Source organism: Stigmatopora argus, chromosome 20 (assembly GCF_051989625.1).
Source record: "Stigmatopora argus isolate UIUO_Sarg chromosome 20, RoL_Sarg_1.0, whole genome shotgun sequence".
Taxonomy (NCBI): Eukaryota; Metazoa; Chordata; class Actinopteri; order Syngnathiformes; family Syngnathidae; genus Stigmatopora; species Stigmatopora argus.
The window spans coordinates 251835-268295 of record NC_135406.1 but is presented as its reverse complement, the minus strand read 5'-3'; the positions used below and the strand labels follow the sequence as shown (position 1 = coordinate 268295).

The following is a 16461-nucleotide window of genomic DNA, read 5'->3' as shown; positions in this document are numbered from 1 at the left end:
TTGAGTAAAAAATCAATTCAATTTGAAGTGAAGCTATGTACATGTCAAATATCTTTGTTCTGCTTTGACCTTTTACAAGTAAAATAGGACCATGTGTAATTGATATAATTATCAAAAATTAACAATCAGCTATTGGTGTATGACATCCCAGCATAGGATACATATGGAGACTGCCCTCTGGCGGACACCATTGGTTTTTAAAAAATGTGGAACGTTTTTTTTTCTTAATCACTCAAAAACAAAAACAAATTTAAGGATTAATTTGAATCAATTTTCAGCAAGTTTATGTATTCTTTAAATAAGATTCGTGTCTTATTTAAATCAAGTAACCAAAATCAACTCCCTTTTAATTTAATTATGAGTTTATTTTGGTTATTCAATTTAAACAAGACATAAATCTCGTTAAAAAAATAAAAATAAAATAGTTTTGATAGGTCCATGTGTTTTTCCACGCCGGTCTCGTCCCCTTCTCAGTCGTCTCTGGTCCACCCGTAATTTGAGCCGGAACCAGTCAACTGGCCGCACCCAAGATAGATGTTACGGAGCGTTTGTTTTCATTCACGTCTTCGGAGGCGTCCGTCTGATGACGGAATTGATCCAGTCCAAGTAGTTGGCCACTCTGGTGTAAACGCCCGGTTTTCCGGAGCGTCCGCACCCGTCCCCCCAGCTGACGATCCCGTACAGGAAGTGGACGCCGTCCTTGGCGCAGGCTAGCGGCCCCCCGGAGTCCCCCTGGCGAACAAAAAGCGCGCTAGCGGCTTTCAATTGACCGGGACGGGCCGTCGACGAGGCCGGACGTCCAATTCACCTGGCAGGCGTCCGCGCAGCCGCGGAGGCCGGCGCAAATCATGTCGGCCGTGACGTGGTTGCCGTACACCTCGGGCTTTCTGCAGTCCTCGTGGCGGATCAGCCTCACGCCCGCCTCCCGCAGGTTGGAATACCTGTGGTCATCTGGTGAGAGGGAGAGGGGACGACATTTGCACCCGATGGGACGGGAGTCATTGGCAGGCAGGCAGGCAGGCTTTTTGTCACGATGCAAAGCAACCTTTGCATCACAGCGGGCTCTCCCATTGGATTTGCCTGGCCTTTTTATTGCAACGGCCCGTCCGCTCGTGACTCCCGACCTCAGTTGCGTTCTGAGCGGCGTGTAGCCACGCCTACACGTGGCAATCCCCTAATCGCCGGTGACCGGGAAGGAGCGCCAAAGCGGCCGGTCGGCTTCCGCCGGCGCCGAGACGCGGGCGACCGGGACTCACCTTCGTGCACGTGCCCCCAGCCGCTGATGGAACAGCAGTAGTCGTCGGGGAAGGCCACGCCTCCGTCGGGGAGGCAGATGGGCTCGATGAACGGCGTCCGCTTGACGCAGCGCCCCTTTTGCTTCTTCAGCTTGATCAGAACTGGAAAGACCTTTTTTTAACGGGGCTTTCGCCGGGTGACCCTCGTGCGCTCGCCCCGGCCGGTCTTACCGATGTCGTGGCGCGTGGGGTTGAAGACGGAGAAGCGTTCGTGGAAGACCAACTTGTCCACGCCGAAGGCGCGCGTTTCGGTACCGCTGACGTTGAAGAGGTTCTGGCCCAGCACTACGCGAATCTCCCGCTTCAGGGGGCTGGCCGCACCCCGTGGAAAAAAGAGACGCCTTTGGAAACGGCGGCCAAAAGGGACCCGCGTCGGCGCCAGACCTACTTCCTTAAGAAGCAGTGCGCCGCCGACAGCACCCAGCAGGAGGCGATCAAGGTCCCGGCGCAAAAGTCGCCGGCCCTGATGTAAATGGCCGCCATCCAAGGGTGGGCGCCGGGCAGGGCCGCGCTCCCTCCCATGATCCGTGCCCGTACCGCCGCCGCCGGCCTCTTCTTGTGTTTTTTCCCGCACGTCGGGTTGGCCGCTTTGGTCCTGCGAGAGGAGACTGCCCCGAGCGGCGGCTGTTATCGGAGCGTTCGGATGGATGGATGGGTGGGGGGGGACCCTGGGCGAGACCCTGGGGGTACCCCCTTAACCCTAAGCCACTCACCCGCTGGGCCCTTGCAGGGCGGCACGGCGCAGTACTCCCACGAGATGGCGCCCTGGCTCAATGTGTAGCACCACGGTTTCTTGTCTCCATCAGGATTCCTGCGTGTCACTGCCATGGGTTGGCGGTGCAAAAACTAGCCGGTCCAATTAGCATGGCGGCGGCGCCTACCTGCAATAGGCGTGCTCCCCCAGGCCTTTGAGGGCGGCGCCGCGCACCGTGCCCAGGTGGAGCTCGTCGTACAGCAGCTCCGAATCCCACGGCAGGCAGGGGGCGCCGGACGCCGCCGTGGACGCCAAGCCGCGGTAGGCGGCGCCCCGCCCCTCGTAGCACCGGCTCTCTGGCTCTGGAGGAGGAGCCTGGCGCTAGTATCGGTCACGGCCAATCGCAAGCGGCGACGGCGGCGGTGGCGCTCACCCAGGCTACAGCGGGGTCCTCCGTAGCCACGGCGACAGTGGCACACCTTTTCGCCCGTGGTGGCGATGGTCCGGCACCGTCCCTCGTTCTGGCACGGGTTGGCGCTGCAGGCTGGACGGGGAAACCAAAGTGGGTTTCTGTCCGGCGGCCGGCGACTTGACCGTTGGCGCTCCAACGCAATTCCACTAATCATTTGTCGTATGGTTGTTTGGCCTTCAACTTAGTTGTTCTTTAGTCCGTGCCTTGAAATTTTGTCAATACCTTTTGGAGTGGCATTCCCCCACGGAAATGGCCCCGCCCGCCCCGCGTCACCGCGGCATAACCACGGCCACGGACATCCGGGCGTGTCCCAATTCACCCTGCCTTAGTCACCGTGAGTCATCTGCTCTTTGGCATTCATCCACGGGGATGAAAATGAAGGGAGGGGCCCGGACCGCTTCCATCCGGACTCACCCGTGTAGCGGGTGGGTCGGCACTGGACCTCGCCGTTGCCGCCACCGCCGCACGTGCACTGCTCCACGTTGCGCAGGTGAATGCGGCCCCAAGACTCTCCGGCGTCGTAATGGCGCAGGTGGACGCTTTCGTAGCAGCGCTCTGAGAGAACAAAAGTGGACTCTTCGGTCCTGCCTTCATTTTAGAGGCATGCGTCTCTTCTCCGTCCTCCGCTTCGGAAGCCATCTTGGCCAAAGGGCGGCGCGGCGTACTCACGGTGCTGGCAAAACCTCCCGGAAAAGCCCTCCGGGCAGGAGCACTCTGCCGACGCCGCCTCGCACCGACCACCGTTTTGACACGGCCGCCCCCGACACGGATCGTCCATCCGTCGCGACAGCCGGAAGGAAACCGCCGCTCCGGCCCATTGGGATCCTTCTGGTAGAAAGGGGGACGGAGGGTCACCCGCCGGAAGCGAGAGGGCGACAGAAAGGGCGACTCCCTCACCGTCGGGCGGCCTCGGCTCCGGCGCGCAGAACCCCCACTGGCGGTCACGGTCAAAATTGGGCGTCAGAGAGCACCTGCGGGCAAATGTGCGACAAAACCTGAGCGCCGCGACGGATGCCCACGAAGCCGGAGACGGCCTTTTCTACGCCGGGCCTTCTCACCACGGTCTGGGGGCCAGGACGCTGACGCAGCCGTGATGAATTTGGCCGCCCTGGCGAAACGGGAGCGCGCACTCTTGGCCGCCGGTGGTGACGACTGCGGAGAACGGAGAGCAAGGGAAGGACGTATGCATCGCGGCTGCTTTCAAGTCGTCTCGGGACGCACGCGTTTGTGCCCCCGAGCGACCTCAATCTGCGTTCCGTTTGCTCCCCCCCCCCCACTTCGCTCACTTCCCCATTTCAATAGCAAAAGGACATCAACGCACGTCACGCAAATTGAGACGTAGCTGGACAAACGAGGCCGTTTGACCCACTATTGCGAGCGGCCTCATTCGCGCAAAAAGAAAAAGTCGCCAGGACGGGACGGGAGACTTTGTTTTTTGTCCTTCCCGCCAAGACTAGTAAGCATCGGGTTACCTTTGGGACCCTTTGCGTCCGTCTCGTTGGAGATGGCGGCCCGGGGAGAAAAAGCAGCCGAGGTGGGCCCCCCTTTTCCTCCAACGCTTCTCGTCCTCACCGTGGCGTCGTGCCTTCCACCTACCGCCGGCACGCTGAGAACAAGCGGGAGGAAAAGGAACAGCGCGTATGTCATGTCGCAAGTATGCGGCGGCGGCATCGGCGGTTCGCGGCAGCCGGGGCTTCAAATCCAAAAAAAGGAAAGCGTCCGTCACGTCACCCGCGGAACTTTTAAGGCTCCTCGCGGCGCGCAAGTTTGATCCTGTCCCCCGTGGAGGCAAGCCTTTGCGTCATCGTCGTCGTACGCCGCCCGACGGCCCGCCCCCAAAGTGCGCCGTCGAACCCAGTCCAAATTGCTCAATAGGAGGGAGGCGGGGCGGACCGAACCGAACCAGACCGGTAGACCTTTTCCAACGCTTTTGTTCAAAAAGTGAAACGGGATTTCTCGGGATGAGGATTTTTTCTCCATGTACATTTTATTATTGGGAATGTGAACTAGTATGGAAGGAAATGGAAAAGGACACCAAGGCGTGTCTCATTGTGCATTGTTAGCCATCTTATTTATGAAGTCTTTCCCAAAAGCGCTTTGTCCGTCCGTCCACTGACGGCAGACGACTTTGGTTTTCTCTCCGTTGAATGAATTGTTCCTCGCTCGATGAGCCAAGGGCTGTGAAACGGAACCCGTCACGTTTCGGCCTCAACTTCAAGGTGGAAGCAAAAGAGGACCTTTGAAGAGGAAATGGAAGTCCGCCATCGTGGGCCTTTTTGGGCCTCATCAAAGTGCAACAGTTAGACCACGGTGGCTTTGAAAAGGTCGTCCGGGCCGGGGGGCGTCCGCCGTAGGTCGTCCTGGCCGGCGGGCGCACGGCGGGCCGCGCTCATCCGGCTCTGGCACTGGCGTAGCTGGGCCACGTAGCCTCGGAAGCTCGGGCCCGGCTCCGGGTCGTCTCCACCGGGCTCCTTCTCTTCGGCGCCTGGGGGAAAAAAAGGCACGTTGACTGGCAAAAACAAACTCGGCTGCCCTTACCCCAATCCCCCCCCTCCCTCCAACCGGACTGTTTGTGTTTGGAAGGAGACGAAAGGCGTTTTTATTTGGACTGGAGCCCCATCCTCCCTCCCTCCGTCCGGCGTTGCGCAAGCGCGGCCAGCTGCCGTGGGCCAAGTGGCCCTCCGACAGCTGACCCCCATCCAGAAAAGGATGACGCGGCGCGTGGGGATTGTGCAATCAGGAAGTGCGTCCAAATCGTTCGTCACGCGGCACGTGCGCTCACTTTTTTGGAGAGGAATTTGGCTGACACGCTCTTTTTCCATAGATATGTTTTCAGACCGTGTTGAATCGTATCGTTTTCAAAGCGTTTTGTATTGATAGATATGGTTTTTGTGTCAGATTGCAACTTATATACACTGTGTGTATATAACATTACGTTTTAAAAACGATTCCTGTAGTTTAGGAATTCAACTTTGCATGAGAATCTATTTCGTCAATAGTTGATTGAACCGGGCTGAGCTTTTGCCTGTGCGATGTCGCCCTCTAGCGGACAAAGCAAATGATGCCACAGTAGCTGATGACCCTGCTCGTATGGCACAGGGGTGGCAAAGTCCAAGTCCGGTCCTGGAGAGCCCCTGTCATCCACTCTGTTTTCCATATCTCCCTCCACTAGTCCACCCGAATCAAATGATGGGGATCGGTATCAAGTTTGTGGACAGCTTCCTGATGAGTTGATCATTTGATTCAGGTGTGCTAGGGAGATATGGAAAACAGACTGGATGACAGGGGGCTCCCCAGGACCGGACTTGGACACCCCTGGACTACAGTATGTTTTATTTCACAATAAATCCTTCATGAGTCAATTTTTATGATATCGTTTGGACAGTACGGCTTGGTATTCATTTGCTTTTTGCCTCTCGACATACACTTTAGTCACTCTTCTCTCAAATGTGTTTGCTGGCTTACTACTTTTTGGAGAGTCTGACCGTCTAAAGTGGTCTCCAAACTATTCCACTGTGGGCGTGTTCCATTCCAACCCAGAACGAGGACAGCTTTTCACCAATCAGTGGATTGCAGTCAGGTGCTTCTTGTTTTCTGCAGGATTCTCATTAGTCAAAGTGTCTGTGCTGGATGGGTTGGAACAGAAACCTGCACCCATGCTTTGGGGACCCCTGGTCTAAAGTCTCGACCCGATCAGTGAGTTGACTTAATACCGAGTCGCCGAAGAGAAAGAGAAAAAATGGAGCGCCTCGGGAGACCGTCCACAAGCCCAGTTGGAGCGAGCGCGGCAAAAAGAGCGGACCGGGACGCCGGAAATCAGGATTTCGGGGCGGGAGGAGACCGGGCGACGGCCGAGCTTTTATTCCCCGAAAGACGAGTACACGTTGAAGATTGGCAGGTCCAAAGAGAGGCCACGGAACTCAAAGGAAGGCCACGGAAATATCTCTCAAGCTCCAAATCCACTAGCATTCGCCTCCCCGTTCTGGCCAATTGGACGTCCACTTGCCCCGTAGGCCGCCACCCTTCCCGGGAAATGAACTTTTAGCACACACACCTGGACGGGATTTGGCCTCGGCGTCGGCGTCTGGAGCGTGAGGGCAGGGCGGCGGGGTGAAGTTGGCCTCGGGCAGGCTCCCCTCCAGGGACGGCACGGGCGAGGGGGCGGCGGGCAACGGCGACCCGCCCTCCTCCTCCGCCGGGCGGAGGCGGGGCCCGGCGCCGAGGGGCGGCCGGCCAGACGCCGGCGGGGACTCGGGACTCTGGGGGCGGGCGCCGTTCTGCCGACGTTGCTTCGGGGGGTCCGGGGAGGAGGGCCGCAGGAAATCGGGAAGCACCAAGTCTTCTTTGCTCAGCAGTCCGCGTTGGTCGTCCGCCCGGCTGCTCTGCGCTCGACTCAGCAGCTCCAAGAATTCTGAGCGGGGGGAAAAAAAAAACGGGTTGAGGGCACCGGCGGGATGAAGATGGCGGACGACGGCGAGGCGGGCGGCGAGCCACCAAGCGAGCGCGGAGCACCAAAGGGAAGCGTCGGCGCGAGGTCGCTTCGTGCTTAAACTCTCTCTTGTAATGGGCCGTGTTGCGGACGTTGCCCTAGTACCGTTTTTTTTGGGCGGACGGCTATTGCGTTTTCCCGACACAAAGACGCTCTACGGCGCTCCGTCTCGTCCGTTTGAAGTGGGGGGGCGACGCGCTGCCGCCGCCATCCCACTTGAAACGAACGGCGCGGGGCATCGGTGGGTGACGCCGGCTGAAACGCCGCAAAAGGATTCCATTTGTCCGGGGCAGCGTTACCTTCGGCTTCGTCTACATTAATCTTTTTCTGGTTTCTCTTTAGGCCAGGGAGCGCCGAGTCCGGTCCGGACGCTCTCCCGCGGACCTCCTCGGGCGTGGCCGACCTCCGGGAGTCTCCCTGCAGACGCAACAATGAGGCCGTTACGGCCGCGGGCGGGCGAGCGTGCGAGAGTGAGAGCGAGCTCCGGGTCAGAGTGAGTGGGAAAAGCCCCTGCCCAGGCCCAGGCCCCGGCCCCCAGCGTGGACGAGACGGCGCGTGGACTCACTGTCGCCGAAAGGCTCCCGGGCGGCGCCGGCTTTTTCAGGTGAGTGCTCTCGGACGCCTCTGGCGAAAGACAAAGGTAGGCTTTTAGTGGGGCTTTGTGGTTAGCCATTTTTTTGTCACGCGCGGCGGCGGCACCATTTCAAATAGAAATCCTTCAATACACTTAGCATTTTTTCTTTAAGGGACCAAAATAGGCGTTCAAGGAAAAGAACGGTACCGGTGCGTTCCGTCCCAAAAATGAGCTTCGCTCCCATTTGATACCTTTGGCTAAAGGCGCGCGGCCCCGCTCCAGCACCACCCGCAAGCCGTCCAGAGTGGAGACGGGGGCTCCCAAGTCCAATGGCTCCGTCCGGCCCGCCTGCGAGAAAGCAGAGCGGACGAACGAGCGAGCGGCGGAAGCCAAAAGCGCAGAACCGAACCAGACGGCCGGGCCCGGGACGATCGCGGCCGCCACTTACTATTTTCACCTCCAGCTCGGCCAGCGGGAGGCCGTACTTGGCCGCCACCGGCCGTAAAACTTCGGCCACGGGCTTGCCGGGTTTGGCCTTCAGCCCCACCGAGCGGTTGATGGGAACCAGGTCCAGCCTGAACCGACGACAAAGGCCAATTGAGGGTGAGCGTGGCCATCGGCGCCGGCGGCGTGCCAATCGGTGGCGTTGCCGGCGGCCGGGCGCACCGGAACAGGGTCCTCTTCTCCAGTCGCAGCTCCCGCGAGCTGAGGGTCACGCAGTCTTGGTCCAAAACTAAAGGCTTTAGCGGGGAAGAATGAAAAATGCTACGCGGTCAGTCCAAAGGGGCTCACGGCCAGGAGGGCCAATGTTTCCCCCCGTCTGTGCGCTTTTCTCTGGGCCCCGCTTCTTCACCTTCTCCCCCCCGACCAGGAAGAGGTCCACCGCCGCCACGTTGACGCCGACGCCGCCGCACAGAACCTGGAGGAGCTCTCGGACGGAAGCGCCGGAGCGCAGGGCCACGGACGAGCGGGTGCCGTCGGGCAGCGTCACGTGGCAGCGTCTCGGGGACGGCTCCCGCGCCCCCGCCGACGGACGCTTGTCCGGCTGAAAGGGAGGAGCCACGGCGTTCGGGTGAAAAGGGAGCGCGTGGCCTCCGGGCCGAGGAACGCCAGCCAGCGGTCGCCCCGGCGGAATCGTACCTCCGTCTTGTCCAGGCTGGCGCTAGAGGACAAGGAGCCCTGCGACTCCCTCCGCCCGTGACTCGCCCAATAGTCTGCGCATCAGGGCGGAGCCACGCTTAAAGTCGCGTCTCCGCTCACGCTTAACGTGGCGCTCTTACCCAGCTCGCCGACGTCCTTCTTCTTGGGACCCTTGCCAAAGCTCCGGTTGCGAGACCACGAGAAGAAAATCCCCCGTTTTTTCTCGGCGCTCTCGTCTCTGCCGTCCTCGTTGAGCGAGCCGCCGGGCCGCGCCTTCCCGCACTCCTGCACGGGGCGGGAAGGACGGACGTGAGACGTTCCGTCCGTCCAAAGCGGCGCCCTCTCGCTCGGACGGACGTGGCCGTCTGCCGGTCACCCCAAGGCACCTTCTTGGGGGTGGAAACGACGGAGCGGTCCGAGCCGGCGCTGTGCTTGGACGGCGCCGGACTGCAGGGGATCTGGTAGGGATCCGGCAAGGGCAGGCCCTCCGCCTCGGCGCGCAAGCACTCCTGGTAAAGGGAGGACTTGAGGAAACGGGAGTAGCTGTCAAACTTCATCAGGTTGAAGATCTGGCAATAGCAAGAGATCAAAGTGGTCAAAAAGTGGTGTTGGTGTTTTTAAGTCCCTCCCCAGCCCCCCTTCCGCCGCCAAGAAATTGAGCTCCTCCTACCCCCTTTCGTACCTGCAGCTGCTGCGTCTTGAACATTTCGGGTCTGGGCGACGTGAGGACGTCGTCGGCCAGCTGGGCTTGGCTGTCGATGTTGACCGGCATGGTCGCCCGGCTGGACAGGAAGCTGTCGTAAATCTCGCCGGCTCTCCGGGACAGCTGCCGGAAAAGGGAAGGCGCCGCCGCCACCGCCGATCATGTAGACGTGGGGTGACCGTCGCCGCCGCCGGTCACGCGAACCCGCGAGGCCGACCCACTCACCTGTTTTTTGTCGCTGGCGGGAACGCGGCCGAAGTATTCGCAGGCTTGCCAGAACAAGATGTTCTCCTGGCTGAATTCCTTCTTGAGGAATTCCTGCCGAGACGGCGACGCCGGAACTTACGATCCGCCGGACGCTCCGAGCGGGCGAGCGCCTTTTCGGCCGCTTACCGAGAAGTAGCGGACGCCCACGGGGTCCTGGAGGAGGCGCTCGAAGCAGGCGGCCCAGCCGGCCGCGCCTCGTTCCGGGATCCCCCGCCGGCCCGCCGCCAGACTGCCGTTACTGCCGAGGCTGTCGCGGCTGCAGCATCCCTGCAACTGAACGCCGCCGCCGCCACCGTAGTCTGCAAAGGTCGGCGAGCATCAGCGTGGACGGCCACGGCCGAGTACCGACGACGGCTTACGCCCCTCCCGCTTCACGCGGATTGGACGCGTACCGGCGTCGAAGCGCTCGTACTCACCGCCGTCCGAGGAAGCCGCCGACTGAAAGAGAAGAAAGAAAGATGGGGGTGAAAGGTCGCCGTCACTCGCGACCTTTCCAAACCATGGTGCAGGGCTTTTGTAACGGTTGGTGAACAGCCCATCCACCCCTCCCTCGACGCTGGATGCATTCCATCCGGCGAACCCCCAAAGTGAGCGTCGGTGGCTCTAATGGGCCCCCATTCACTTGCTAATTGCAGCATTGAGGACTTTAATGTGCTTTGGCATAGCCCAGGACAGAGACGCATCCGGAGGAACAATTCAACTCTTTTATTTACCGAGCTATTTCTTGACTCTCTTTGGTGGAAAAGGCATGCGAGCCGACGGGAATTTGACCTGCCGGTGAACTACACCCCCGGAAAAATTGTCCCACTTCAAGAAGAAGCGGTATTTACGACTCCAAACAATGGGCCATTTTGAGTGGCGTGGGTCCAATCGAGTCGACGTTTTCAAACGGAATCCAGAAATTCAGCAGAGTTTGAAGCGCTCGCTCGCCCAAAGCCGAAAAAATGAGCGGACCCGCTTTTCCACGTTCCCTTTTGGGTTCCCGGCCACATGTGCGCTAAACCGCTAATGCTCCACCGAGGCCTCTTTACGAGCCTCCAGCTGCCGAGTTCCGCCCCGAGGCCCCGCCTAACGCCTTTTTTGTAGTGGCCGCTTTGAAGCAAAAGGAGAGACGAAGGAGAACACGGGCCGACCATCTGCGTGTCTCTTTGCCCCCCCCAACAAAAAAAACAAAGACCAAACTCCACCTCAAACGAGCGACGGCGATCGCTTCTGAGGAGGAAAAGACGCCGTGGGTTTGTGATGTCATGTTTCCCAAATTAGGATGCGCTTTTAATAGCTCAGGTGACCGCGAACATAGACTTTTCCCTCGAAGGAGCGGACTTTATGGTTAATCCAGGGGTAGGGAAGGCGCCAGCGGAGACGGAAAACAAGAGGACAAGCTCGGCGTTTCACCGGGGCTTGTCCGGACACGCCGTCTCTCTCTCTCTCTCTCTCTCTCTCTCTCGGTATTCCCAAAAAGCGTCGCTGGCTGAACCAAGCCAAAGAAGAAACCGCAAAGCCCCCTCGCTCCAAACAGTTGTTTGCGAGTGTTGGGGTGAACCGCAGGAAAAACAGCTGACTCGACCCAAAGAGGTGGGGGGCTGGAGGCAGGGGGGAGGGGGATGGGGGGTTGAAATGCCTTACTTACGGCGTTAAAGTTCCACGTCCTCTTGAAAGAAAGCCTCTTTTTGAGGCTCATTGTTTTCCCGACAGCTCGGCAAAGTCGACGCGCGCATACCTGAGCGAGCGCGAGCGCTCCCCGCCCATACGCCCAAAACCCGCCCGGCCGGCCGGCCCACCGTGTCTGTGCAAGTCGAAGGGAAGTAAGGGAGGGGAAACCCTGAAATTTGACATGGACCGGACCCAGAAGAAGAAGGAGCTGTTGGCAGCCGTTGCCATGGCGATCCGCCCCGTCGTACACGCCGTCTATCCGACGTTGACGAGGACTCGCCGCCCCCCCCCCCCCCCCCCCCCCCAGACGAAACCACACGCCCCCCCTTTCCATTCAAGCACTGGGCTGTCGGTCGGAAAAGGGAAAAGAAAAAAAAGCCATGGGGATAAATTGCAACCATATGAAGTCGGTGGCGCTTTTTATGCACTGGATTTCTGAACCACCCCCATTTGGACTCTGGGGTGAGAAAGGCGCATTTTACGGCGGCAACGCGTCTGCTCGGAGAGGCCGAAGGGTTCGCGCTTAATGATGCGAGCTCATCGCTAGCGTTATCCGCCACTGACCAAAATAACATCAAGGCCACTTCCTTTTGGGGGAGAAGAGACGCCGCCGCCGCGATAAGATGGGGGGGGGACGTTTCCTCCAAAGTAAAGCGCTCTCCTATTTAATTCTCCGAATATTACCACTTTCCCGCGGACAAGTTTTTTCCCCCTTTTTGTGGCCCTAATATTCCATCGTACGCTTAACAAGAAAAATGTTTTAGCGGTTAGTTCACTTTCTGGGCGCCACCGAGGGACGAGCACGCACCGACCGGCATCCAATCCTCCCACCGCATTGAAATTTGCTTCCCTCGCCACGGAGGGGGCCGCAACGCCATCTGTAAAATGAGCGCTCCCCGCGGTCCATAAAAGGGAGCTGAGTCCGTCCGGCCCAGGGGGCGACATGAAACGACCGCACCCTCATGTTGGTATTTTGCTCCCATTAAAAAAACAAAAAAAAACATGACAAGAACAACAACAAAAAAACGCCCCCCAAATGGACTGGAAACCCGACACGTGTAATTATCCCAGTGACTCCTGCACCCCCCGCCTCTCCCTGTAAAGCTCAGTGCGGGTACGAGTGACACAACGAGACGAGGGTTGGCTTCCCGAGTTTAGGTCCCGCCGTCTAATCGCCCGGAAGGGCGTAAAAAAGCCCTCCCTCATAAAAGTGCTTAAAAGAAGCCCTCCCTCCCAAAAGTGATTTATTCCTTTGGAAGAACACAAAGGAATACCAAGACACATGGCAGGATTTGAAATGTAAGCCATGCTTATTGTTCAAGGTGCATAAAGTCATCTGATATTGGATTCCTCCAAAGGCCTTGAGTGGATTTGCCAAGTAACGGAACGCGCTCCCAACATTGATCGTGCGCCGGTTGAGACGGCCCATTAGCTTTCCCCCCAATTAGACGGCGACCGTATTTCTTCTCCCGCTCGACAAAGCCACGGGCGGCAGGCCGGCGCCAGACGTCCGATTGGACGGAACCCCCTCGGGCGTCTACCGGTAGCACGGTAATTCTGCCCCCAAGTCCAAGAAAAGGCGCCCGGTGGCCCGGGACAAAAAAATCAAAGGATCTTTGGAAGCGGGCGCAGACCAAGAAACACAAAGAAGACTTACGGAGTGGAGTGTCACGCCGAGTTCCATGAATGGCGCTCCAGCGGGTCCATTGGCGCAAAGATCCCGCCAGCAGCCTGGAACCCCGGCTCTCTCTGCTTCCTTCTTCCCTCCCCCTCTCTCTCTCTCTCTCTCTCGCTCTCTCTCTGGCTTTTTTGACGGTGGTAAATTCCTCCTCCGTGTTTACCTCCCGCCCCCGTGTCTTCTTCAAGCCGCTTCTTCCCCGCCCACGTGAGGGGGTGTCACCAACAACCGGGCCGGCTTAAACCTCGCCACATGGGTGGAATGAACTCATTTAAAATTGACCGCAGATGGAAGATGGGGACGCCGCAATGAATGCACCGCGTGTTTGTTCCGTGGCGATTTATGTCTCCCCGGCGTTTGGCGGCGAAGGAAAGCCCATCCCACCGTCAACGGCGCTCACCTCGAGGTCGTCCAGGGATCGAGCCAGGCGCTTGGAAGTGCGGCGACGGCGTCTAGAGGTGCGGAGCCCCGCCAGTCCCCAAAAGCTGGAGCTCTGTCAAGAGGACAGCAAGCGTGGCGGGTTAAATCACGAATCACGCGTCACGCGTGTGTGACGTTGTTCCCATTTAGAAGCAAGGCTCCAAAAACAGAAGCTATCGCTGAGATTTTAGCTGTCACTTTCCACTGGGAGGAAGAAAGACAATTCAGCGTGATTACTAGACTCCCCGGACGAGGAGATTTTTTTTATTCTCCTCCAAAATGGATTAGCAGAGGCTTGTCACAAACGGAGAAGTACATGGGCCTCATGGTGGCTAGAGCTAGCTCACCGTGATTCCTAAAAATGGTTTGTTTGTTAAAGCCCAATCTGATCACGTTCTTTTCTAAAGTTCAGAATCAGGTGAAAAGCATGGAGTTTTCAAAATTGATCTTAGGGCTAAAAAGTCATCTGAAGATAGAAGCCTATGGCCCAAAGAAACAATAACATACACCTACTACATATTTGCCTAATGATAAATGGAGAAATATGGTGATGGTGCGTTTTCCTAAACAGAGCTATAGCTACCTCCTGCGGAAAAATTAGGTATTGCAAGAGAAGTTGTCTTTTGATTGAATTAAGGGGTGAAATTATGAGATGAATTGGAATATTACAGGGCATATATATTTTGGGGAGGATTGTGAAAATTATCTCAAGAGGAACGAAATGTCTCTATTTAGAATGTTGTAACGGAATGAAGTATTACTAGGAGAAAAGTCCAAATCAAAAAGAGGGCTGGGCGACTCACGTGGTTCTTTCGCTCGGCGAAGGCTTGGGTCCACTCCTCTTTGGGGGGCATCATGGGGAGGACCTCGGCAGACCCATATCCCGGTAGGGGTGCCGGCTTCCGCTCGCTGCCGCCGTTGGCCGTACCCCGAGTCTCCGGGTCACCGCCGGCGGATCTGGGCCATTTGGGCTTGGAGAACCAGCTCCGACCACCCTTGAGGGGCTCTTCCCAGACCTCGTCGACTCCGGCCCAAGGGGTCAACGGGGGCGGGGGCTTGAATCGGAACTTGAGCTGGGGCGGGGCCCCCCCGTAAAACTCCACCAGCGAGTCGGGCCCCGCCAGCGACTCGGAAAGAGTCTCCGGGTGCCGCCTCGGCCCGTTCGGCGGGGCGCGGTCCGGGGATGCGGGACGCTCCCACCGACAGGCGGGCGGGGGGAAATCCCCGGCGGCCACCTCCTCGGGGCCGTGGCTCCTCCCCGGGCTACCTCCGCGGACGTTCTCCTCGCCCCACTCCGTGTCCAGCTTGTCCCGGAGCCTCTCCACCGCCTCCCCCATGTCGCCATACAGCGGCGTGACCAAACGCAGCACGTCCGGCGGAGCCCGGGGGAACTCTGGGCAAGCGGCGGCGCGGGGACCCGGGGCGCAGTCCAAGCCAAAGCGCCCGGCGATCCCGGCGTGCTCCCCGTGGTCGGCCAGCTCCGGGTCGATGTAGAACACGTGGCAGGAGGCCCTCAAGGGGCCGTCTTGCGGCACGCGGCCATCGCTGACGTGCGCGCTGGTCACCAGGCAGAAGAAGCGAGGGTCCTCGGCGCACGGGGCCCCCAGGAGCAGGTTCTCGGCGGGGAAGGCCGCCAGGACGGCCCCCGCGTCGTCGCGCAGCCGGACGCAGTCCGCCGTCAGTTTCATGACCACCAGCGTGTGCGTGTCCTGCTCGGTGCCCAGCTGGCGGATCCGCTCCCGGATGGCCTTCAGGCCGTCGTCCTCCGGGAGCCGCGTGTTCAAAATCAGCTCGGTGGAGCTCAGGTAGCCCACCACCAGAGTGGCGTTCGGAAGGTTCCGGGCCGTAGCGCTCTGGCCGCCGCCGCCCGCCGAGATCTCCGGCCGCCGCCGCCGCATATCCGGTTCCGACAGGGGCCTCTGCTTCTTGGCCAGCGAGCGGCGCGGCGCCCCCAGCCTCTTGGGGCCCATTAGAAAGTGGTCGTCGGGCAGGACCGCCAGCACCAAGCGCAAGGGCCCCTCGGCGCTGCCGATCAGCCGCACCACGGCCTCGTGCGGGGCGCCCGACACGTCGGCGCCGTCGACGGCCACGATGCCGTGGCCCCATCGCAGTCCCGCCAGGTGGGCGGGACTTCCTTCCAGGACGCCGCTCAACAAACAGGGCCGCTCTCCCGACACGGTGAAGCCGTAGCCCGCCCGGCCGCGCTCCACCTCCACCTCCACATGCCGCAGTTGGCCGGACGCAGTCCAATCCGGACGCCCCCCCGCGTCCTCCCGGAGCCGCATCTCGGCCGCCGGCTCTAGGCTTTCGCCGGCATCCTGCGGTCACAGAAAAGGTACCAAATGATTCGCCGACGTCCTTTCCAGGCATTGAACATCCATTAAATGTGATTTCCAACAATTATTTAAGGACTCACGATGAATTATTTCAATTTTAAATGAATTGCTTCAGGGGGAAAAGTTCATTTCATAGTAACAACAGAAGTAATACACCACCACATTGTGATAAAAGTGAAATATGGCGTAGAAAATAATAAGAGGAAATGGAAAAAAATGGTGGTTATCTGTGAAGGCTTACCGCACGCACGCACGCACGCACGCACGGGATGCGGGGGGCTTTAAAGCGGGGTGCCAGCTGGCTCGCCCCTTAACAAAAACACTTAAATGACAAGCAGACGTTTGGCATTCGTTGACTTTTTCAAATGTCACATCTGAAAAGCGTTTGAAGTCAACCACGGCGAAGAAGCCCTGTTTTATAGTCGTGTTTCTTCCTCGGTCGCCATTTTCGCGTCGCCAACCAACGATACCAACTTTATTACTACCTTGTTGTACACTACCGAACTTTTTTTGCGTGTTACCTTATTTGCTGTCGAAAATCATCATAAATCTCCCCCCAAGTAGGTCCAAACGGGTTCAAAAGTCCAGAGGTGACATTTTCACGTCTTTTTCCTATTCCTCTTTTTTTTGTTCGGGGCAGTTATTCCAAACAATACACTGGGATCGTGAATTAAGTGTCCTCCATATGCCTCATAAACAAGCCCGCGGTGCGCACGCGCAACGACCTTCGAACAAAGCGG

The 16461-nt window shown here is 58.6% G+C and overlaps 2 protein-coding genes across 5 annotated transcripts; both read right to left on the bottom strand.

Moving 5' to 3' along the window:
* Positions 1–52: 52 nt before the first annotated feature.
* On the bottom strand, positions 53–4202 carry hgfac (HGF activator). Its single transcript, XM_077588913.1, has 13 exons — positions 3934–4202; positions 3520–3613; positions 3359–3432; positions 3131–3289; positions 2876–3016; positions 2423–2533; positions 2177–2351; positions 2009–2106; positions 1684–1903; positions 1467–1606; positions 1257–1397; positions 809–951; positions 53–732 (listed from the first exon to the last, which is right to left on the bottom strand). Exons 1-13 carry the CDS (start codon positions 4130–4132, stop codon positions 559–561), a joined length of 1869 nt encoding a protein of 622 aa, XP_077445039.1. The 5' UTR covers positions 4133–4202; the 3' UTR covers positions 53–558.
* Positions 4203–4423: 221 nt separating this feature from the next.
* On the bottom strand, positions 4424–16421 carry rgs12a (regulator of G protein signaling 12a). 4 transcript variants are annotated; one of them, XM_077589563.1, is made up of 18 exons: positions 16243–16421; positions 14189–15703; positions 13366–13458; positions 10027–10072; positions 9761–9933; positions 9593–9685; positions 9347–9490; positions 9051–9233; positions 8805–8949; positions 8665–8738; positions 8378–8569; positions 8191–8264; positions 7973–8099; positions 7776–7872; positions 7516–7574; positions 7250–7367; positions 6516–6872; positions 4424–4946 (listed from the first exon to the last, which is right to left on the bottom strand). In XM_077589563.1, the coding sequence occupies exons 2-18, from the start codon at positions 15668–15670 to the stop codon at positions 4762–4764; spliced, it is 3642 nt and encodes a 1213-aa protein (XP_077445689.1). In that variant the 5' UTR covers positions 15671–15703; positions 16243–16421; the 3' UTR covers positions 4424–4761. The 4 variants fall into 4 exon arrangements, with proteins under 4 accessions (XP_077445689.1, XP_077445692.1, XP_077445691.1 ...); XM_077589566.1 differs by having other exon boundaries at positions 10051–10072; XM_077589565.1 differs by lacking the exon at positions 7250–7367 and having other exon boundaries at positions 7776–8099.
* Between the last annotated feature and the right edge of the window lie 40 nt (positions 16422–16461).

Excerpts from the sequence above, each read along its gene's own strand:
- hgfac (XM_077588913.1), bottom strand. The coding sequence starts at position 4,132 with ATGCCGCCGCCGCATACTTGCGACATGACATACGCGCTGTTCCTTTTC. Across the intron at positions 3,433-3,519 it reads GTCCTGGCCCCCAGACCGTG|GTGCTCTCTGACGCCCAATT; the intron begins GTGAGAAGGCCC and ends ATTTGCCCGCAG. Across the intron at positions 1,904-2,008 it reads GCCCTGCAAGGGCCCAGCGG|TCTCCTCTCGCAGGACCAAA; the intron begins GTGAGTGGCTTA and ends CGCTCGGGGCAG.
- rgs12a (XM_077589563.1), bottom strand. The coding sequence starts at position 15,670 with ATGCGGCTCCGGGAGGACGCGGGGGGGCGTCCGGATTGGACTGCGTCC. Across the intron at positions 9,234-9,346 it reads TCAAGACGCAGCAGCTGCAG|ATCTTCAACCTGATGAAGTT; the intron begins GTACGAAAGGGG and ends TGCTATTGCCAG. Across the intron at positions 8,570-8,664 it reads CCAGCCTGGACAAGACGGAG|CCGGACAAGCGTCCGTCGGC; the intron begins GTACGATTCCGC and ends CCTCCCTTTCAG.